A 24,457-nucleotide genomic window follows, 5' to 3' on the forward strand; every position below is an offset into this window, starting at 1 on the left:
ACATAGGAGCACCTCAATACATAAGGCAAATACTAACAGCCATAAAAGGGGAGAGCGACAGTAACACATTCATAGTAGGGGACTTTAACACCCCACTTTCACCCATGGACAGATCATCCAAAATGAAAATAAATAAGGAAACACAAGCTTTAAATGATACATTAAACAAGATGGACTTAATTGATATTTATAGGACACTCCATCCAAAAACAACAGAATACACATTTTTCTCAAGTGCTCATGGAACATTCTCCAGGATAGATCATATCTTGGGTCACAAATCAAGCCTTGGTAAATTTAAGAAAACTGAAATTGTATCAAGTATCTTTTCCGACCACAACGCCATGAGACTAGATATCAATTACAGGAAAAGATCTGTAAAAAATACAAACACATGGAGGCTAAACAATACACTACTTAATAATGAAGTGATCACTGAAGAAATCAAAGAGGAAATAAAAAAATACCTAGAAACAAATGACAATGGAGACACAACGACCCAAAACCTATGGGATGCAGCAAAAGCAGTTATAAGAGGGAAGTTTATAGCTATACAAGCCCACCTTAAGAAGCAGGAAACATCTCGAATAAACAACCTAACCTTGCACCTCAAGCAATTAGAGAAAGAAGAACAAAAAAACCCCAAAGCTAGCAGAAGGAAAGAAATCATAAAAATCAGATCAGAAATAAATGAAAAAGAAATGAAGGAGACGATAGCAAAGATCAATAAAACTAAAAGCTGGTTCTTTGAGAAGATAAACAAAATAGATAAACCGCTAGCCAGACTCATCAAGAAAAAAAGGGAGAAGACTCAAATCAATAGAATTAGAAATGAAAAAGGAGAAGTAACAACTGACACTGCAGAAATAAAAAAAATCATGAGAGATTACTACAAGCAACTCTATGCCAATAAAATGGACAATCTGGAAGAAATGGACAAATTCTTAGAAATGCACAACCTGCCAAGACTGAATCAGGAAGAAATAGAAAATATGAACAGACCAATCACAAGCACTGAAATTGAAACTGTGATTAAAAACCTTCCAACAAACAAAAGCCCAGGACCAGATGGCTTCACAGGTGAATTCTATCAAACGTTTAGAGAAGAGCTAACACCTATCCTTCTCGAACTCTTCCAAAATATAGCAGAGGGAGGAACACTCCCAAATTCCTTCTACGAGGCCACCATCACCTTGATACCAAAACCAGACAAGGATGTCACAAAGAAAGAAAACTACAGGCCAATATCACTGATGAACATAGATGCAAAAATCCTCAACAAAATACTAGCAAACAGAATCCAACAGCACATTAAAAGGATCATACACCATGATCAAGTGGGGTTTATTCCAGGAATGCAAGGATTCTTCAATATACGCAAATCTATCAATGTGATAAACCATATTAACAAATTGAAGGAGAAAAACCATATGATCATCTCAATAGATGCAGAGAAAGCTTTCGACAAAATTCAACACCCATTTATGATAAAAACCCTCTAGAAAGTAGGCATAGAGGGAACTTTCCTCAACATAATAAAGGCCATATATGACAAGCCCACAGCAAACATCATCCTCAATGGTGAAAAACTGAAAGCATTTCCACTAAGATCAGGAACAAGACAAGGTTGCCCACTCTCACCACTCTTATTCAAAATAGTTTTGCAAGTTTTAGCCACAGCAATCAGAGAAGAATAGGAAATAAAAGGAATCCAAATCGGAAAAGAAGAAGCAAAGCTGTCACTGTTTGCAGATGACATGATACTATACATAGAGAATCCTAAAGATGCTACCAGAAAACTACTAGAGCTAATCAATGAATTTGGTAAAGTAGCAGGATACAAAATTAATGCACAGAAATCTCTGGCATTCCTATATACTAATGATGAAAAATCTGAAAGTGAAATCAAGAAAACACTCCCATTTACCATTGCAACAAAAAGAATAAAATATCTAGGAATAAACCTACCTAAGGAGACGAAAGACCTGTATGCAGAAAATTATAAGACACTGATGAAAGAAATTAAAGATGATACAAATAGATGGAGAGATATACCATGTTCTTGGATGGGAAGAATCAACATTGTGAAAATGACTCTACTACCCAAAGCAATCAACAGATTCAATGCAATCCCTATCAAACTACCACTGGCATTTTTCACAGAACTAGAACAAAAAATTTCGCAATTTGTATGGAAACACAAAAGACCCCGAATAGCCAAAGCAATCTTGAGAACGAAAAAAGGAGCTGGAGGAATCAGGCTCCCTGATTTCAGACTATACTACAAAGCTACAGTAATCAAGACAGTATGGTACTGGCACAAAAACAGAAAGATAGATCAGTGGAACAGGATAGAAAGCCCAGAGATAAACCCACGCACATATGGACACCTTATCTTTGATAAAGGAGGCAGGAATGTACAGTGGAGAAAGGACAGCCTCTTCAATAAATGGTGCTGGGAAAACTGGACAGGTACATGTAAAAGTATGAGATTAGATCACTCCCTAACACCATACACAAAAGTAAGCTCAAAATGGATTAAAGACCTAAATGTAAAGCCAGAAACTATCAAACTCTTAGAAGAAAACATAGGAAGAACACTCTATGACATAAATCACAGCAAGATCCTTTCTGACCCACCTCCTAGAGTAATGGAAATAAAAACAAAAATAAACAAATGGGACCTATTGAAACTTCAAAGCTTTTGCACAGCAAAGGAAACCATAAACAAGACCAAAAGACAACCCTCAGAATGGGAGAAAATATTTGCAAATGAAGCAACGGACAAAGGATTAATCTCCAAAATTTACAAGCAGCTCATGCAGCTCAATAACAAAAAAACAAACAACCTAATCCAAAAATGGGCAGAAGACCTAAATAGACATTTCTCCAAAGAAGATATACAGAATGCCAACAAACACATGAAAGAATGCTCAACATCATTAATCATTAGGGAAATGCAAATCAAAACTACAATGAGATATCATCTCACACCAGGCAGAATGGCCATCATCAAAAAATCTAGAAACAATAAATGCTAGAGAGGGTGTGGAGAAAAGGGAACACTCTTGCACTGCTGGTGGGAATGTGAATTGGTTCAGCCTCTATGGAGAACAGTATGGAGGTTCCTTAAAAAACTACAAATAGAACTACCATATGACCCAGCAATCCCACTACTGGGCATATACCCTGAGAAAACCAAAATTCAAAAAGAGTCATGTATCAAAATGTTCATTGCAGCTCTATTTACAATAGCCCGGAGATGGAAACAACCTAAGTGCCCATCATCGGATGAATGGATAAAGAAGATGTGGCACATATATACAATGGAATATTACTCAGCCTTAAAAAGAAACGAAATTGAGTTATTTGTAATGAGATGGATAGACCTAGAGTCTGTCATACAGAGTTAAATAAGTCAGAAAGAAAAAGACAAATACCGTATGCTAACACATATATATGGAATTTAAGAAAAAAAAAGGATGTCATGAAGAACCTAGGGGTGGGACGGGAATAGAGACACAGACCTACTGGAGAACGGACTTGAGGATATGGGGAGGGGGAAGGGTGAGCTTTGACAGGGCGAGAGAGAGTCATGGACATACACACACTAACAAAGGTAGTAAGGTAGATAGCTAGTGGGAAGCAGCCGCATGGCACAGGGATATTAGCTCGGTGCTTTGTGACAGCCTGGAGGGGTGGGATAGGGAGAGTGGGAGGGAGGGAGACGCATGAGGGAGGACATATGGGAACATATATATATATATAACTGATTCACTTTGTTATAGAGCAGAAACTAACACACCATTGTAAAGCAATTGTACCCCAATAAAGATGTTAAAATAAATAAATTAATTAATTTAAAAAAAAACGGGAGAAAAAAAAACCACTGTGAAAATCTCTATAGCATTGATGCTGGTGAGCTTAAAAGAAAAAAAGAAATGAGTGTTTATCTCCTATCTTCATTTAAATAACAAAGGAAAGAATTACTCATGTCACAATATTTGAACCCTTTTTAATCTATTTCTCTGTTGAATTAACTGTCTATATCTCTAGTTAAAGACATAGAGTAGATGTTGGTAATCTATAGCTCAAGGGCAAATCCAGCCCACTGCCTGCCTGTCAAAAAGTTTTATTAGAACAAAATCATGTTTATTAATTTACATGTTGTCTATGGATACTTTGGTACTACGGCAGAGTGGAGTAGTTGTAACAGAGACTTTATGGCCAGCAAATAACCTTTTAAAGAGAAAATTTGCCTTTCCCTGAAATAGAAGTGTAAAAAATCCTTTAAGATTTAAGATTTACTGTGACTCTAGAGAGTCACATTTTATTCTGATTATGTTTACAAAATTCTACTTTTATTTATATGCTGATAATATAACTCTTATTAGCATAAGATTACTTTAGCCATTGAGTCAAAATGCAACCTGTATAGAGTTCATATTCCTAAAGTTTACATTTAGACTCTCTGGCAGAAAAAAAATGTAAAACAAAACAAAAACTTATTTACCTCCCAATCTTAAGAGATAAGTTATTATGGCTTGAAACATTGTTTTTGTTTGTTTTTTGTTTGTTTGTTTGTTTTTTACAGTATGCGGGCCTCTCACTGTCGTGGCCTCTCCCGTTACGGAGCACCGGCTCCGGACGCGCAGGCTCAGCGGCCATGGCTCATGGGCCCAGCCGCTCTGCGGCATGTGGGATCTTCCCGGACGGGGGCACAAACCTGTGTCCCCTGCATCGGCAGGCGGACTCTCAACCACTGCGCCACCAGGGAAGCCCGAAAACATTGTTTCTTAACTATTTCTTTGTTTTATCTTTGAACAAATATTTACTCAGATCTACAGCACTGAAAAAAGTAAGATGAGTGGCACATGCTAGCTAAGCACTAAAAATCTCTTTTAAGAAAGTGATGTATACAGTGAACATGTGATAAATATTACATACACAAAGAAATATAGAAGCACAGAGAAGAATAATTCTGCCTGGAGTAGGAATAGATGATTTTGTGTAAAAAGCATTCACAATTTACACAAAGATAGTTTATAAATGAGAAGGTAGAGCTAGTTTAAAATAATGGACAATTTTTACTTTCATTAGCAAATTTTAAAAAAATACTATTTTCCATGTAACATATTAGCAAAGATTTTTTTAAAGAGTAAAAGCCCAAATGATATAGAAATATATATATAAAATTACTACAAAAATCTTAATAGTAGTTATCTTTGAGTCATAAACTATACATTTATTTTAAAATACTACATACATAGTACTATAACAGCACAATATAGCTATTTTCATATACATTTTTAAACTTTACTCTCTAGGCATCTGAAATACCTTTATCAGGAATCCACATTCCAGAGGTGATTGCAAATATCAAAATCTATACCAAGAACTTTGTTAGTCATCTTAAGGGATTTTAGAAATGTTTCATTAACAAATGAGTGATGCTTATAAGTGGCAGTATAGAAAGACTGTATGGGTGCCACAACCCTTGTGTGAGCAGAATTTTGGAATCTGGCAACCTTAGCAGCCAAACACCAATGGAACAGCCTTCTAATCCATCACTGTCCAATATAGTAGTTGCCAACCCTACAGAGCTATTAACATTTAAATTTAAAATAATTAAAAATTCAGTTCTTTAGTCATACTAGACACATTTCAAATAGCTGCATGTGGTTATTGTCTACTGTGTTGGATAATGCAGCTATACAGAACAGGAAGTTCTATTGAACAGAGGCATTCTAGACCTAGATCTCCATTTGGTTTTGTGTGCTCCCTCCTCCTCCAAAGGAAGACTTTGTTGTCTCATTTGACTAGAAGGTTGACTGACCCTGCAGCCACAGTAACGCATCCTCTTTGAGGACGGACTTCACCAAACTTATAAGAACAGGCTGCATGACTGTTCTGTGCCTACTTAATAAAATTCATAAAGTGAAAGAATTAGTCTGAACTGCTTTCTTTGTAACCATACCACCTAGTGGTGAAGTTATGTAGGAGAGGATGTACAGCCGCTAACTACTTCTAACAGAGGCTATTGATGCTTACCAAAAGAACTCAGAAGTGCTAAAATGGCTTAGGTTAGCTCACAGATCCCTGAGCCACTTTATATTTTCCAAAAAAATTTTAACTTAGTTTAAATACTATGAGAGGCATGTATAATGAATTATAAAAGCACATTTTTAGACATGCCTGGGGAAATGAAGTCCAGAAAGGAATAAAAGAAAATTAAATAAAAAAGGAGTCAGATTTATGATTAGAAAAATAGCTTTAGCAGCAATGGAAGGACAGACTAGAAAAAATGAGGCTTGAACATTAATTTAGATGAGATCATGAGAACCTGAACTACCTGGTAGCACCTAACAAAATGGAGGAACAGAGCTGCGCTCCAGATATGTTGTGGTGGTAGGAATTACAGGCATACCTGATTTTATTGTGCTTCCCTTTACTGCACTTTGCAGATACTCCATTATTTACAAATTGAAGGTTTGTGGCAACCCTGCATCAAGTGTCTCTTGGCCCCATTCTTTCAACAGCATTTGCTCACTTCGTGTCTTTGTGTCACATTTTGGTAATCCTCACAGTATTTCAAACTTTTTCCTTATTATTATATTTGTTATGGTGATCTGTGGCTGTGATCTTTGATGTCACTACTGTAATTGTTTGGGGGTACCACAAGCCATGTCCGTATAAAATGCTGAACTTAATAAATGTTGTGTGTGTTCTGCCTGTCCACCAACAAGCCAACCCGTCTCTCTCCCTCTCCTCGGGCCTCCCTACTCCCTGAGACACAATATTGAAATTAAGCCAATTAATTACCCTACAATGGCCTCTAAGTGTACAAGTGAAAGGAAGAGTCACACATTCTTCACATTCAAAAGCTAGAAATGAGTAAGCTTAGTGAGGAAGGCATGTCAAAACCCAAGATAGGCCAAAAGCTGGATCTCTTCTGCCAAACAGCCAAGTTGTGAATTCAAAGAAGTTGAAGAAAACTAAAAGTGCTACTCCAGTGAAGCCATGAATGGTAAGAAAACAAAACAGCCTTATTGTTAATATGGAGAAAGTTTTAGTGGCCTGGATAGAAGAGCACACCAGCCATAACATTCCCGTAAGCCAAAGCCTAACCCAGAGCAAAGCCCTCTCTTCAATTCTGTAAAGGCTGAGAGAGATGAGAAATCTGCAAGAAGAAAAGTTTAAAGCTAGCAGTGCTTGGTTCATCAGCTTTAAGGAGAGAAGTTATCTCCATAACATAAAATTTCAAGGTGAAGCAGCAAGTGCTGTTATAGAAGCTACAGCAAGTTATCCAGAAGATCTAGCTAAGATAATTAATGAAGTGGCTACCCTAGACAACAAATTTTCAATGCAGATGAAACAGCCTTCTATTTGTAGGAAAATGCCATCTAGGACTTTCACAGCAAGAGAGAAGTCAATGCTTGGCTTCAAAGGACAAGCTGACTCCCTTGTTAGGGGCCAATGTACCTGGTGACTTGAAGTTGAAGCCAATGCTCACTTACTATTCTGAAAATCCTAGGGCCTTTAAGAATGATGCTAAATCTATTCTGTTTGTGCTCTATAAATGGAACAACAAAGCCTGGATGACACTATGTCTGTTTACAACATGGTTTACAAAATACTTTAAGCCCACTGTTGTGACTTTCAGTTCACAAGAATGATTCCTTTCAAGATGTTACTGCTCACTGACAATGCACCTGGTCACCCAAGAGCTCTCATAAAGATGTACAATGAGATTATAGCCCATGGATCAAGAAGTTTGACTTGCAAGTCTTATTCTTTAAGAAATATATTTTTTAAAGCTATAGCAGCCATACATAGTGATTCCTCTGATGGATTTAAGCAAACTAAATTGAAAAGCTTCTGGAAAGGATTCACCATTCTAGTTGCCATTAAGAATATTTGTGATTCCTCTATGACATAAATCACAGCAAGATCCTTTCTGACCCACCTCCTAGAGTAATGGAAATAAAAACAAAAATAAACAAATGGGACCTAATGAAACTTCAAAGCTTTTGCACAGCAAAGGAAACCATAACCAAGACCAAAAGACAACCCTCAGAATGGGAGAAAACATTTGCAAATGAAGCAACTGACAAAGGATTAATCTCCAAAATTTACAAGCAGCTCATGCAGCTCAATAACAAAAAAACAAACAACCCCATCCAAAAATGGGCAGAAGACCTAAATAGACATTTCTCCAAAGAAGATATACAGAATGCCAACAAACACATGAAAGAATGCTCAACATCATTAATCATTAGAGAAATGCAAATCAAAACTACAATGAGATATCATCTCACACCAGGCAGAATGGCCATCATCAAAAAATCTAGAAACAATAAATGCTGGAGAGGGTGTGGAGAAAAGGGGACACTCTTGCACTGCTGGTGGGAATGTGAAATGGTTCAGCCACTATGGAGAACAGTATGGAGGTTCCTTAAAAAACTACAAATAGAATTACCATATGACCCAGCAATCCCACTACTGGGCATATACCCTGAGAAAACCAAAATTCAAAAAGAGTCATGTACCAAAATGTTCATTGCAGCTCTATTTACAATAGCCCAGAGCTGGAAACAACCTAAGCGCCCATCATCGGATGAATGGATAAAGAAGATGTGGCACATATACACAATGGAATATTACTCAGCCTTAAAAAGAAATGAAATTGAGCTATTTGTAATGAGATGGATAGACCTAGAGTCTGTCATACAGAGTGAAGTAAGTCAGAAAGAAAAAGACAAATACCGTATGCTAACACATATATATGGAATTTAAGGGAAAAAAATGTCATGAAGAACCTAGGGGTAAGACAGGAATAAAGATGCAGACCTACTGGAGAACGGACTTGAGGATATGGGGAGGGGGAAGGGTGAGTTTTGACAGGGCGAGAGAGAGTCATGGACATATACACACTAACAAACGTAGTAAGGTAGATAGCTGGGGGGAAGCAGCCACAAGGCACAGGGATATTAGCTCGGTGCTTTGTGACAGCCTGGAAGGGTGGGATGGGGAGAGTGAGAGGGAGGGAGACGCAAGAGGGAAGACATATGGGAACATATGTATATGTATAGCTGATTCACTTTGTTATAAAGCAGAAACTAACACACCATTGTAAAGCAATTATACCCCAATAAAGATGTTTTTAAAAAAAAAAAAAAAGAATATTTGTGATTCATGGAAAGAGGTCAAATATCAACAGTAACAGGAGTCTGGAAGAAGCTGATTCTAATCCTCATATATAACTTGCGGGGTTCAAGATTTCAGTAGAGGAAGGAACTGCAGATGTGGTGGAAATAGCAAGAGAATTAGAAGTGGAGCTTGAAGATGTGACTAAACTGCTGCAATCTCATGATAAAATTTTAATGGATAAGGAGTTGCTTCTAATGGATGAGAAAAGAAAGTGGTTTCTTGATATGAAATCAACTCCTGGTGAAGATGCTGTGAAGATTGTTGAGGATAACAAAGGATTTAGAATATTACATAAACTTAGTTGATAAAGCAATGGCAAGGTTTGAGAAGACTGACTCCAATTTGGAAAGAAATTCTACTGTGGGTAAAATGCTATCAAACAGCATGTGTGCTACAGAGAAACAGTTTGTGAGAGAAAGATTCAATCAGTACAGCAAACTTCACTGTTGTCTTATTTTAAGAAACTGCCACAGGCCCCCACCCTTCAGAAATCATGAGCCTGATCAGTTAGCAGCCCTCAACATTGAGAAAAGACTCTCCCCAAGCAAAAAGATGATGACTTGCTGAAGGTTCAGATGATGGTTAGCATGTGTTAGCAATAAAGTATTTTTAATTAAGTTATATACACTATTTTTTTTAGACACACTGCTTTTGAACATTTAACAGACTACAGTATAGTACAAACATAACTTTCATATGTACTAGGAAACCAAAAAATTCTTGTGACTTGCTTTCTTGTGATATTTGCTTTATTGCAGTGGCCTGGAATTGAACCTGCAATATCTCTTGAGGTATGCTTGTATAGGCTTTGGTAGCCAATTAAATATGAAATTGAGGGACAGGGACAAGTTAAGCTTGACTCTAAGATTTCTACTCTAGTTGCCTAAGTGGACTGTGATATACTTTGCACTTCAGATCTTAATAGGTTCCTAAAACTTCAACACCCCCATGCTAGTTCAGAAATTCTGGTTTGACTGGAATATCCCTTTCCTATCTTCACAACTGGTTCTAAGCTAACTTTCTACCTGTGATTTCTCTGAAACTATCCCCTACATATACACCTAAATTCAGTCATACCAAACTACACATGAGCCTCTATACTTAATCTCTACTTTGTTTTTAGTTATGCTGGTCCCTCTACCTCAAATGCCACACTCTTACTCTGTCATCCTTTAGAGCCCAGGTTCCATGTTCCATTATCCTATTGTTCCTAACTTTAGTTCATAAAAGTCTGAACTTTCTTCTTGACACCATTATTATCAAAAATGCTGACAGGTGATAAACAAGTCAAGTGCCAAATAACTTCAACTGTTCAAAAATACCTTTCTTTTCAATTTTCTCTTTCATCTTTTCTCCTTCTCCTCCTCCTCCTTTTATCTGCTCTTTGGCACCAGAAGATATGGCTGTTATTGGTATAGACTGTGTCACATTTTCAGAAACCGCAGAATCAGCTTGCAGTGGAATACCATATGGGAATGGTATCTGTTTTACTGAGAGAGAAAATGAAAATAATGTCGTTTATATTAAACAACAAACAAATGGAAAACTGTGAATAACAAATATGAACTCTTTATTTTTTTAATTGAAATATAGTTGTACAATATTATGTTACAGGTGTACAATATAGTGATTCACAATTTTTAAACGTTATACTCCATTTAGTTATTATAAAATATTGCCTATATTCCCCATAATGTACAATATATCCTTGTACAAACAATAGTTTGTACCTCTTAATCCCCAACTCCTATATTGCCCCTCCCCCTTCCCCTCTCCTGGGTGGTAACCACTGGTTTGTTTTCTAAATCTGTGTCAGCTTCTTTTTTATTATATTCACTAGTTTGTTACAATTTTTAGATTCCTCCTATAAATGATACAGTATTTGCCTTTTTCTGTCTGACTTACTTCACTCAGCATAATACCCTCTGAGTCCACACATGTTGCTGCAAATGGCAAAATTTCATGCTTTTTTATGGCTGAGCAGTACTCCACTGTGTTTGTATGTATATACTACATCTTCTTTATCCATTCATCTGTTGATGGACATTTAAGTTGCTTCCATATCTTGGCAATCGTAAACAATGCTGCTATGAACATTGGGGTACATGTATCTTTTTGAATTAGTGTTTTTGGTTTTTTGGATATATAACTAGGAGTGGAACTGCTGGGTCATATGGTAGAACATGAACTCTTCTTAAAAAGGAAATTCAGTGTGTATGATTATCAAGTCTCTACTATCTGAGACTGTAGAAAGGCTGCCAAGAAATTAAGTTTATTTTAACCATAAAAGAATAAATGCATTATTCTCCTTCAATCACTAATGATTAAACTGAGAAAATTTTAGATGGCAACAATGTAAGTTAATATTTATTATAAACTTACTATGTCCCAGACACTTTTCAAAATGCTTTATCTGAATTAACTCTTGTAATTCTCATAAATACCCTAAGCAATAGGTTTTATTCATATCCACATTTACAGATGATCAACCTGAGCCATACAGAAGTTAAGAAACTGGCCCATCACACACATAGTGAGTAAGGGAAGTAAGAATTTATACCCAGGTTGTCTCCAGAGATTACACCCCCTCATGGTTTGGCAAGATGGCATGTTTTTCACTCAGGTTTTCTCTTAAGTTGAACAATCAACTGAAAAGATGTTTTAGTAACAATCATCAGACATAATGGAGAGAGATAGCAGCATTATTTGCCCATAATTCTGTTTCAAAAAACATTTTAAAGAAGTAAAGAAAATTGCTCCAGCAATGTTAAAAACATACTCACTGCCTAGTGAACATGGAAGAATAAAATCTTGTGAGGGATTTTGATGTGGCTTATATTCCAGCCAATATTCAAACCACTTTTCAGAGGTATTTTTAAGTTGTTTCAAGGCTTCTTTTAGTAATATGAAGCTCCATCTACCCCTATTTTATGTTTCAACAAGAGAGAATTCAGTACTTTAATTCAAACTGTTTGTTTCAGCGTTTTATTAAGATCACAGCTTAAAAGTTTAATGTTTACAGGGAGATCTTCTAGAACTGGGAGAAATGAAAAGCAGTTTTACACTGCTAATATTTTACCTGTTTATTTAATTCTGCACATGTATTCCAAATCTCCTAATCTTGGAAAACATCAATTATTTTCAAGTGAAAATAATATTCTCTCCAGTTGATAGTTTTAAGCATACATTATTGGCTTCTTCCTCTTACTTTTACTTAGCTAGGGTAGAATGCATACTAGAGCATTCAGAATAACTTAGTGAGAGAATAAAGGTCAAAAGGGAGTAGTAAGACAGGGTTTCACTACACCTGGGCCTCCTTAATTCACCCAGGAAGGATTTTCTACAATATAATCAAATGTTTTTCCATGTGGTACTTTGAAATTATAATAGAACTATTCATACTATTAATGTCATTTTATAATAATGTGAATTTATCTAGAAACCTTTAAAATAATTCAATAAAAATTTTCATTTTTTTTTTCAACATAAATGTTGGAATGATAATTATATGCTGACTTGGGTAACTTAAAACTAGTATTTGAGGGCTTCCCTGGTGGCACAGTGGTTGAGAGTCCGCCTGCCGATGCAGGGGACACAGGTTCGTGCCCTGGTCCGGGAAGATCCCACATGCCGTGGAGCGGCTGGGCCCGTGAGCCATGGCCGCTGAGCCTGCGCGTCCGGAGCCTGTGCTCCGCAATGGGAGAGGCCACAACAGTGAGAAGCCCGCGTACCGCAAAAAAAAAAAAAAGTATTTGATTTCAGGCAAATGACTACACATCTCTAAACTTCAATGTGTAAAACAAGGATATTTGTATATATGTAATTTTAAGGATAAAATATATAATGTATATGAAGCACTTGGCACGTAGTGCCTGGCATAAAGCAAAACTTAGTAAATGTTACCTAAATATTATTATGGCTTATTTTCAACAACTATATAGTGACATAGTTGATGATGATCAAAGGAATAGTGATGATCAAGTTTAATAGGGAATAGTGATGATCACAGTACAGAGATTAGAAGTACAGAGATTAGAAGTACAGCTTTCTGAACTCCAGCTTTGACACTTTTTGCATGATCTTAGGCAAGATCATTTATTTGCATTTTCTAAGTCTATATTTTCTCTTCAGTATAAGAGGATAAATGCATGAATGCGTGAGTAACCAAGCATAAAACCTAACTTAATAAACAATATAATTATTATTATGAATAAAAACCTATCATTTCTGTAATTAATCACCTCCATTTTGAATTTCTGCCTTAATTAGCTCTTGTTTCAATTCTTCAATTTCTTTCTTCAATTTAGCATTTTCAACTCGAAGTTTCTTCTCTTCTCTCAAAGTTGCCTGCAAAACTGGGATCAAGAACAACCAGTTAAGATACAGCTGTTTTCTAAAAGGTTTCTTATGGATACTACTTAAAAAAAGCATAGCCAGTTTAAACAAAGCTAGTAACCAAATGTTTGGCCAGTTTCTTTATATCAGTTTAGTATTTATTAAAATAACACGATATTTAAAAGAGAGAAAAAGGGGAAAAAATCTGTGAAGTAATAACAACATAAAAGGTTTTGTTTATCAATCATTTTCCTAGCTTTTATAAACATTCTTATGAACCTGGCTCAGAGTGTCAGTAACAGGTTAACTGTAAGAAAGAGAGACAAATATTAGACATATTAAACTTTTTAAAAAGTCTAAGATCTAATAATGATACCAAACAATAAAAAAAATTCTCATTTCTTCCTTTTTAGTGATTACCTTGTAAAAGGAACTGAATAATCTTTTACTCCTAATGTCTCAAAAGTTAAGCTGGTCAAACATTTAGTGAATGAAATAACTTCAAAGATTTGCTCAACACATAATATTCGAGGTCAGCAATAAGGTATTCAAAAATATAAAAGAAAAACAGTGATTCTTGGTGGGGTTGCTACTGCTTGCTAGGTGGGATTTTGAAAATCTGTGGGAGTATTTTTTGTTGTCACAAATAATGGGAGTCACTACTGGCATTTGTTAGGCAGGGGTCAGGGATGCCAGATGTCCTGAAATATACTAGATATTCCAGTAAAATGAAGAACCGTCTTACATTCTGCAGGATTTTGCAGCGGCCCATTGTACATTTGTATAAGTGAAACTCCTGTTAATTATTTGAGCCTAGATCCTAATTACTTTTTATATATAAACATTCTTAAACATTTTCATTATACTCTGAATTTTCTAGGAATCAAGTACCACGTAAATCAAGAGTAGACTGTACTTTGTTTTGTTCAAGAGCTTTACATAAAGAATCATTCATCATTCTGAGTAAATCAAAAACATGACTGAAAGCTGCTTTTGGTATCTGAGTTGTCTATACAAAGGCACACTACTGTATCAATCTGTATTATACCTGTTGCATTTTTGGTGATACCATGTATGTGAACCATGTAGCATGTGACCCTCTCATATGTCATGCAGTATAGTCCTGCCTAAGTATTTACTTACTGAAATACACATTTTTATTATTACTACTATTCACAAATTACTTCTTTTTTAATTCTCTTCTATATTACATATATCTCTAATCTCTTCATCTTACTAATGAAAATATTAAGAATTTTTAAAAATAAGAAAAATCCTTTTAAAATTTTAAGAAAAATAATAACAATGTTTATAAAACATTATAAAAATAATTAAAACAGTATTTAAAATTAAGAAAAAAATTGATAATGGGAAAAACTTTTAGAGAATGAATGTAGGATTCTATAAGCCATTCAGTTTTATGTAGCAAAGAAAAGCATTTATTTCTATAAGTGATGGTAAAGATTCTGGAATTTTCATAACATTAACATTGGCTATTGAGAAATAAAATATACTTAAACAAACAAAACAGAAAACAACCTAAATTTTAAAAGCAGAAATTCAGATTTGATATTTTTTGTATGCACCATAGCAATTTCCATGTAAAACTTAAGCACTGGAAAAAATGTAAAAATCATTTCAGAAAATACCCTAGCAGAGAGTAATGTGAAAGTATACATTTTCTTCTATACAAGGTTAGAGGAGATATTTGAGTTCATGTTTGACTCCACTCAATTTTATTCATTTTTAACCTCTAATTCTATACCAACTTATTTTAAGTATTTTCTTTTATCAGTCTTAAAATAATGTTGTTTTCTCTAAATATCACATATTCACTATACACCAATTCTAGCTTATCTTAACCCTATATTATTTCACTCATAATTGTAATATTAAAGGAATATAAAACTCATCATAAAGTTTGTGAAGTAATAATATAGGTGGTAAACATATATATATATTTTTGCTATGTTAATATATGAATTCATTTTAAGTTATCCCCCTAGAAAATTTAAATTTTCAAATTTCCTTACTTGCTTTCTCCTTAAGAAGAGCAACTTGCTGCTTAAGATATTCAATAATTTGATCTGCCTCGGCACCCTTCTGTTCCAGTCTCTTGAGAACGGCATCACTGGTTGCCATTTTTGCCAAGAAACGGCAGAAAATCCTAAGTGAAAAAATGGAAGTGATACATTATACTGTAGAATGAATAAATTTATTGTACAGGACACCATGAACAAGCAGTATGAGACGAAAAACATTTTCTACCGTAACAGAACAATGTTAGAAAAATACTCTCCTCTGAAGAGCAACAAACCAAACAAGAGGCAGAAATGTTAATAGATTAATTCCTCATTCTGTTTGGAAAAGAAAATCAATTTTTTCCTAAAAGCATGAAAACATGCTATTTAATCATATTTTAGGTTGGAAAGTTATTAAAAAAGCTTTAAAATACTACAGAATACTATGACATAAGATAGGAACACTAAGGGACAGAATAACAACAACCTTAACTAAGGGATAACTGAGTACCACACCTGAGTTGCAAAGTAAAGACAATTGCTGAATTCCTTTTTTGTATGTTTCTTTCATATATTGGATATTTCTACTGTTTATTTAATTATACACAAACTTACAAGTAAGGAAGAACATGTAAACTAGAAAAGACAAATATTAAAAGAAAAAGGTCGACAAATAGGAAAACACCAATATTAAACACATACCTACTCAGAAATAATTATCAGTATATATATACTGTATCCTTTGTAAAAAATTTGAATTAGAATTTTAACTTTATAATAATGCATAGAAATTAGAAAACAAGATATCAGTAAGCAGAAAAATGCATATATAAGCAAAATTCTGAGATTAATTCATCACGTTAAAGTTCTAACTGCCAAATGTTAAGACAAATAGTCACACTCAGAAAAGACACGGTTAATCATTAACAATACTAGGAACTTTGTCCCTAATTTAACATCAATTTATAATCCAAAGTATGCCACAAGCATTGCTGAAATAATTCTAATTTTAAATAAATGATATACTCAATAAACAGTGAAATTTTTTGATAAAAAAATGGCTAGTAGTGGACAAGATTGCTTTAAATTTCAAATTATTAGGCAATAACCATCCTATATAAAGAACATTCTAAGATGTTTACTATTTTTATAAAAAGAAAACCAACCCCAAAACACTTGATGCTAAAGTTGACAATTTATGATATGGAAGCAATTTAAAAAACCCTATAAAAATAAAGTTGCTAGTAATGAAGAAAATATAAATGGGGGGTGGGTGGTTAACCTGGAAAAGTCACAGTAAACTCCTCATTGACTATTATTTAATAGTTTAGAAAATGCAGAGGAAAAAAGTTACAAAAATGAAAATGAATATATAACCTTTTAAATTCTGCCAATTTTTACCAAAAGTGAATACAGAATACCCTGTTACTCCTCAAATGTCTGCAAAGCCAGAATCTTAGAGAAAACAATGTTAGTAACAGAGAAATCTTAGTGGAAAACACATTCACACATGTAAGCCATGAAGTCTTAAAAGAGAGAATAGACAAGGATCCTACACAACCATTTTTAGTTTTTTAAGGAACCACCATATTGTTCTCCATAGTGGCTGTGTCAATTTACATTCCCACCAACAGTGCAAGAGGGTTCCCTTTTCTCCACACCCTCTCCAGCATTTGTTGTTTGTAGATTTTCTGATGATGCCCATTCTAACTGGTGTGAGGTGATACCTCACTGTAGTTTTGATTTGTATTTCTCTAATAATTAGTGATGTTGAGCAGCTTTTCATGTGCTTCTTGGCTCTCTGTGTCTTCTTTACAGAAATGCCTATTTAGGTCTTCTGCCCATTTTTGGATTGGGCTGTTTATTTCTTTAATATTGAGCTGCATGAGCTGTTTATATATTTAGGAGATTAATCCTTTGTCCATTGATTCGTTGGCAAATATTTTCTCCCATTCTGTGGGTTGTCTTTTCATCTTGTTTATTGGTTTCCTTTGCTGTGCAAAAGCTTTGAAGTTTCATTAGGTCCCATTTGTTTATTTTTGTTTTTATTTCCATTACTCTAGGAGGTGGATCAAAAAAGATCTTGCTGTAATTCATGTCAAAGAGTGTTCTTCCTATGTTTTCCTCTAAGAGTTTTATAGTGTCCGGGCTTACATTTAGGTTTCGAATCCATTTTGAGTTTATTTTTGTGTATGATGTTAGGGAGGGCTCTAATTTCATTCTTTTACATGTAGCTGTCCAGTTTTCCCAGCACCACTTACTGAACAGACTGTCTCTTCTCCATTGTATATCCTTGCCTCCTTTGTCATAGATTAGTTGACCATAGGTGCGAGGGTTTATCTCTAGGCTTTCTATCTTGTTCCATTGAACTATGTTTCTGTTTTTGTGCCAGTACCATACTGTCTTGATTACTGTAACTTTGTAGTATAGTCTGAAGTCAGGGAGTCTGATTCCACCAGCTCTGTTTTTTTCCCCCAAAACTGCTTTGGCTATTCGGTGTCTTTTGTGTCTCCATACAAATTTTAAGATTTTTTGGTCTAGTTCCGTAAAAAATGCCATTGGTAATTTGATAGGGATAGCATTGAATCTGTAGATTGCTTTGGGTAGTATAGTCATTTTCACAATATTGATTCTTCCAATCCAAGAACACGGTATATCTCTCCATCTGCTGGTATCATCTTCAATTTCTTTCATCAGTGTCTTATAGTTTTCTGCATACAGGTCTTTTGTCTCCCTAGGTAGGTTTATTCCTAGGTATTTTATTCTTTTTGTTGCAATGGTAAATGGGAGTGTTTCCTTAATTTCTCATTCAAATATTTCATCATTAGTGTATAGGAATGCAAGGGATTTCTGTGCATTAATTTTGTATCCTGCAACTTTACCAAATTCATTGATTAGCTCTAGTAGTTTTCTGGTGGCATCCTTAGGATTCTCTATGTATGGTATCATGTCATCTGCAAACAGTGACAGTTTTACTTCTTGTTTTCCAGTTTGTATTACTTTTATTTCTTTTTCTTCTCTGATTGCCATGGATAGGACTTCCAACACTATGTTGAATAATAGTGGTGAGAGTGGACATCCTTGTCTTGTTCCTGATCTTAGAGGAAATGCTTTCAGTTTTTCACCATTGAGAATGATGTTTGCTGTGGGTTTGTCATATACGGCCTTTATTATGTTGAGGTAGGTTCCCTCTATGCCCACCTTCTGGAGAGTTTTTATCATACATCGGTGTTGAATTGTCAAAAGCATTTTCTGCATCTATTGAGATCATCATATGGTTTTTATTCTTCAATTTGTTAATATGGTGTATCACATTGATTGGTTTACATATTATGAAGAATCCTTGCATCCCTGGGATAAATTCCACTTGATCATGGTGTATGATCCTTTTATTGTGTTGTTGGATTCTGTTTGTTAGTATTTTATTGAGGATTTTTGCATCTATATTCATCAGTGATATTGGGCTATAATTTTTGTGTAGTATCTTTGTCTGGTTTTGGTATCAGGGTGATGGTGGCCTCATAGAATGAGTTTGGGAATGTTCCTTCCTCTGCAACTTTTGGAAGAGTTTGAGAAGGATGGGTGTTAGCTCTTTAAATGTTTGATAGAATTCACCTGTCAAGCCATCTGGTCCTGGACTTTTGTTTGTTGGAAGATTTTTAATCAGTTTCAATTTCATTACTTGTGATTGGTCTGTTCATATTTTCTATTACTTCCTGGTTCAGTCTTGAAAGGTTACACGTTTCTAAGAATTTGTCCATTTCTTCCAGGTTGTCCATTTTATTGGTATAATGTTGCTTGTAGTAGTCTCTTAGGATGCTTTGTATTTCTGCGGTGTCTGTTGTAACTTCTCCTGTTTCATTTCTAATTTTATTGATTAGAGTCCTCTCCTTCTTTTTCTTGATGAGTCTGGCTAATGGTTTATCAATTTTATCTCAAACAACCAGCTTTTAGTTTTATTGATCTTTGCCACTTTTTACCTTGTTTCTTTTGCATTTATTTCTGCTCTGAATTTTATGATTTTCTTTCTTCTTCTAACCTTGGGTTTTGCTTGCTCTTCATTCTGTAGTTCCTCTAGGTGTAAGGTTAGATTGTTTGAGATATTTCTTGTTTCTTGAGGTAGACTTGTATAGCTATAAACTTCCCTTAGAACTGCTTTTGCTGCATCCATAGGTTTTGGATCGTCATGTGTTCATTGTTATTTGTCTCTAGGTATTTTTTGATTTCCTCTTTGATTTCTTCATTGATCTCTTGGTTATTTAGTAATGTATTGTTTAGCCTCCATGTGTTTGTGTTTTTTACGTTGTTTTCCCTGTAATTCATGTCTAATCTCATAGCATTGTGGTCAGAAAAGATGCTTGATATAATTTCAATTTTCTTAAATTTACTGTGGCTTGATTTGTGACCCAAGATGTTATCTATCCTGGAGAATGTTCCATGTGCACTTGAGAAAAAAGTGTTATCTGCTGTTTTGGGTTGGAATGTCCTATAAATATCAATTAAATCTATCTGGTCTATTGTGTCATTTAAAGCTTCTGTTTCCTTATTTATTTTCATTTTGGATGTTGTGTCCATTGCTGTACGTGAGGTGTTAACGTCCCCCACTATTACTGTGTTACTGTCAATTTCCTCTTTTATAGCTGTTAGCAGTTGCCTTATGTATTGAGTTGCTCCTATGTTGGGTGCTTATATAATTGTTATATCTTCTTGGATTGATCCCTTGATCATTATGTAGTGTCCTTCCTTGTCTCTTGTAACATTGTTTATTTTAAAGTCTATTTTATCTGATATGAGTATAGATACTCCAGCTTTCTTTTGATTTCCATTTGCATGGAATATCTTTTTCCATCCCCTCACTTTCAGTCTGTATGTGTCCCTAGGTCTGAAGTGGGTCTCTTGTAGACAGCATATAGATGGGTCTTGTTTTTGTATCCATTCATCCAGTCTTTGTCTTTTGGTTGGGGCATTTAATCCATTTACATTCAAGGTTATTATCAATATGTATGCTCCTATTACCATTTTCTTAATTGTTTTGGGTTTGTTTTTGTGGGTCTTTTTCTTGTGTTTCTCGCTGAGAGAAGTTTCTTAGCATTTGTTGTAAAGCTGGTTTGTGGTGCGGAATTCTCTTAGCTTTTGCTTGTCTGAAAAGCTTTTGACTTCTCCATCGAATGTGAATGGGATCCTTGCAGGGTAGAGTAATCTTGGTTGTAGGTTTTTCTCTTTCATCACTTTAAGTACATCCTGCCAGTCCCTTTTGGCCTCCAGTTTCTCCTGAAAAATGAGCTGATAACCTTACAGGGATTCCTTTGTATGTTATTTTTTGTTTTTCCCTTGCTGCTTTTAATATTTTTTCTTTGAATTTAATTTTTGTTAGTTTGATTAATATGTGTCTTGGTGTGTTTTTCTGGTTTATCCTGTATGGGACTCTCTGTGCGTCCTGGAATTGGGTGACTATTTCCTTTCCCATCTTAGGGAAGTTTTCAACTATAATCTCTTCAAATATTACACCCTTTATTTTTCTCTTCTTCTTCTGCGACCCCTATAATTCGAATGTGGTGTTGTCCCAGAGGTCTCTGAGATTGTCTTCAATTCATTTTTTTTCTTTATTCTGCCCCTCAGCAGTTATTTCCACCATTTTGTCTTCCAGCTCACTTATTCGTTATTCTGCCTCAGTTATTCTGATATTGATTCCTTCTAGTGTATTTTTCATTTCAGTTATTGTGTTCTTTCTGTTTGCTCTTTAATTGTTCTAGATCTTTGTTAAACATTTCTTGTGTTTTCTCAATCCGTGCCTCCATTCTATTTCCAAGATTCTGGATCTTCTTTATTATTATTACTCTGAATTCTTTTCCAGGTAGATTGCCTGTTTCCTCTTCATTTATTTCATCTTCTGTAGGTTTTTACCTTGCTCCTTCATCTGTGACATATTTTTTGTCATCTCATCTTTTTTGTTTTTGTTTAATAAGTGGGATTATGTTCCTGTCTTACTGGTTGTTTGGCCTGAGACTTTTAATAGTGGGGTTTTTAGGCTATTGGGCAGAGCTGGGTCTTGGTGCTGAGATGAGGAATTCTGTGAGACCTCACTCCAACGGATATTCCCTGGGGTCTGAGGTTCTCTGTTAGTCCAGTGGTTCAGACTCAGAGCTCCCACCTCAGGAGCTTGAGTCCAACCCCGGGCTCATGAACCAAGATCCTGCAAGCTGCCTGGTGTGGCAGAAAAAAAGAAGCAAAAAACACAACAATAACAAAGTAAAAAATAAAATTAGACTAGGAAACTAACAGATATGTTAGTAAGAATATAAAAAAAATGTAGATGAATCAAGAACTGGAAGGTTTATCAGTATCACAATACTAAAAAAGAGGAGGGAAAAGAAAAAAAAGAAATACAGGGGGCAAAGACCTTGGCTGTGGACGGTAGGGCCTATGCAAGGGTGAGGTTTGGGTGGTAGGCGGGGCTAATTCTCAGGACCCACAGGGCTGGAAAAGGCTCTGGGGGCTGTGGGGGTTGGGCTTAGGCTCAAGGAACAGAAGGGGCCCAGATGTGCCCCCCAAACCCTGGTCTCAAGAGGGCAGGGGACCTCACCTCAGAGCCCTGCAGGCTTCATGGGCTCGAGTGAGTGGAGACAGTGCCCTCCTCTCCTCTCCTGCTCCTCCAGTCTGGGAGGGCCCCTCCCACCTGCCTCTCCTGTTCTCCCCTAAGCCTCCTTCCTATGCCCCCAAGGACCCACATGACCTGGAGGGGGCTTTGGAGGGCAGGGGAATCACCCTGGGAGCTCAGCAGGCTCCCCAGGCTCGAGTGGGCAGGGCAATCGCCCTCTGCTCCTCTCCCACTCATCCTGGATGGCCCCTCCTGCCTGCGTCTCCTGATCTCCCTAGCCTCCCTCCTATGCCCCCAAGGACCCACGCAGCCTGGATGGGGGTTTGGCAGGCAGGGGCTGGCCTGGGAGCTCAGCAGGCTCCCCATGCCAGGGTGGATGGGGCAATCGCCCTCCACTCCTCCTGGAGGACCCCTCCCACCTGCCTCTCCTGATCTCTCCGGCCTCAGCGGTGCCAATTCTGTCTGGCCTCCAGTTCTCCTCCCCTCAGCCCCCCTACATCCTACCAGTTCACTTTGGGGTTCCTCCCATCTTCTTGGGCATCAGAGGTCCCCACCAGCGGCTGGCAGGCACCCTGGTTGTGGGGAGACGCTAACTCCGTGTCTTCCCACACAGCCATCTTGACTCTGTCTCTGGATTAATTTCTAATCAGGTCTATGTGTTGACAAAACTGTTCTCAAATATTAAGAACTATTTATTGATTTTTAGAATTAGAAGCTCTGGAAACAGGTTTTCTAGTACTTGTTGATTAACTGTCATTTAAACTTTTCAAAAATACAAGTAGGATGCATAAGTTTATGTCAATGTTTTCTAGTAGTATGCAGATAATGATTGCTACCACAGGTAGGAGAGCATAGTTTTTTTTTAAAAAGCATTTACAGCCAACAAATCTTGGCTGAATCACATACTACCAGCTGTGTGACAAACTTGGTAAAGGTACTTAACTTCTCTATGCTTCATGTTCTTAATTTATAAAGTGAGGATACTTTCACCTGATTTCACCTACTTCCTTAGCATCTCCTTTTTCTTATCCCTTCAATGCTGATGTTCTCAACAGTTTGATCCTGAACTCTAGTCTCCTCTAGGAATTATAAATGGTCACCAAACAGATCAGTATTTGAAACAACTGAATGTGAATGCCTTTAAGCAAGGCAAAACAGACTTCACCCACCATTCCCTGTTTGCCATTTATGTTACTTGCCAGGTCCCTATACATAACACATTCATGACCCAAATTTTACTTATGGTCCCTGATTTTGAGCATGCGCCAGATTTATAGTAGGAAGCAAGATTAAACATGTTCCTTGTACTCACTACACTTTAGACAAATGGGAGACACACAGAAAACTGGAGAAAAATTTTTAAAAGAGGTTATGTTTAGAGCAACACTGTTAGCTTAACAACATCATTGCTTAAAGCTCAGAAAAATGTTTTGCCATTCAACCCAGCGCTCATTTCACTACTCTGTGCCAACTGCTCCAGTGATTTTCAATTTTACATTGAGTACCTGCTGGATTTCAAACCTTCAGAAGTTTCCTTAGTCTCCTCTGAACTTTTTTTTTTGGGGGGGGTGGGGTATGCGGGCCTCTCACTGTTGTGGCCTCTCCCATTGTGGAGCACAGGCTCCAGACGCACAGGCTCAGAGGCCATGGCTCATGGGCCCAGCTGCTCCACGGCATGTGGGATCTTCCCGGACCAGGGCACAAACCCGTGTCCCCTGCATCGGCAGGCGGACTCTCAACCACTGTGCCACCAGGGAACCCCGTCCTCCGAACTTTTAATATGCTAACACGTAAAGGGTTTCTCACAGATGATAAAGTTAATAATAATAGGTAACATTTGAAGAGCATTTATTGTGGGCTGGCTAAATGCTTTACACAGATCATCTACAAATACAGTAATTATCTCCATTATACAGAGAAGAAAACTTGACTTAAAATTAATTTGCCAATTAATGTGGCTAGTTAGTAAATGATTGAAACTTAGGTCTGTCTGATTCTGGAGTTATTTCTTTTAATGCCCAAGCTATAATTTCTGTAAAGGATATACTTATGAAGCATTTCCCAAAGTATTTAACCATGGAATACTAAGCAAGGAACACCTAATTAACATTTATTTGAACTAGTATTTCCTAAAACAGTTTGGGAATTCTGGCTTAGTCTGCATCAAAATTAAAAAAAAAAGATTATGTGATTAAAATAGATATAATACTTAATCGCATGCACAGTAATTACAAATCTAAAACACTGACAGGAAAACAGTACACTGAGTATGTTAACTGTATTTGGATAGTAA

General features: G+C 36.3%; 1 protein-coding gene across 1 annotated transcript in view; it reads right to left on the reverse strand.

The window, feature by feature from the left end:
* AIMP1 (aminoacyl tRNA synthetase complex interacting multifunctional protein 1) overlaps positions 1-24,457 on the reverse strand; it is a 46,857-nt gene that overhangs the window by 17,967 nt on the left and 4,433 nt on the right. The window contains exons 2-4 of the mRNA XM_032633301.1: positions 15,579-15,712; positions 13,452-13,565; positions 10,533-10,700 (exon numbers count right to left, since the gene is read on the reverse strand). Coding sequence (XP_032489192.1) covers positions 10,533-10,700; positions 13,452-13,565; positions 15,579-15,712 — 416 coding nt within the window. The remainder of the gene's footprint in view (positions 1-10,532; positions 10,701-13,451; positions 13,566-15,578; positions 15,713-24,457) is intronic.

The sequence above is a fragment of the Phocoena sinus genome, chromosome 5 (genome assembly GCF_008692025.1).
Source record: "Phocoena sinus isolate mPhoSin1 chromosome 5, mPhoSin1.pri, whole genome shotgun sequence".
Lineage (NCBI taxonomy): Eukaryota > Metazoa > Chordata > Mammalia > Artiodactyla > Phocoenidae > Phocoena > Phocoena sinus.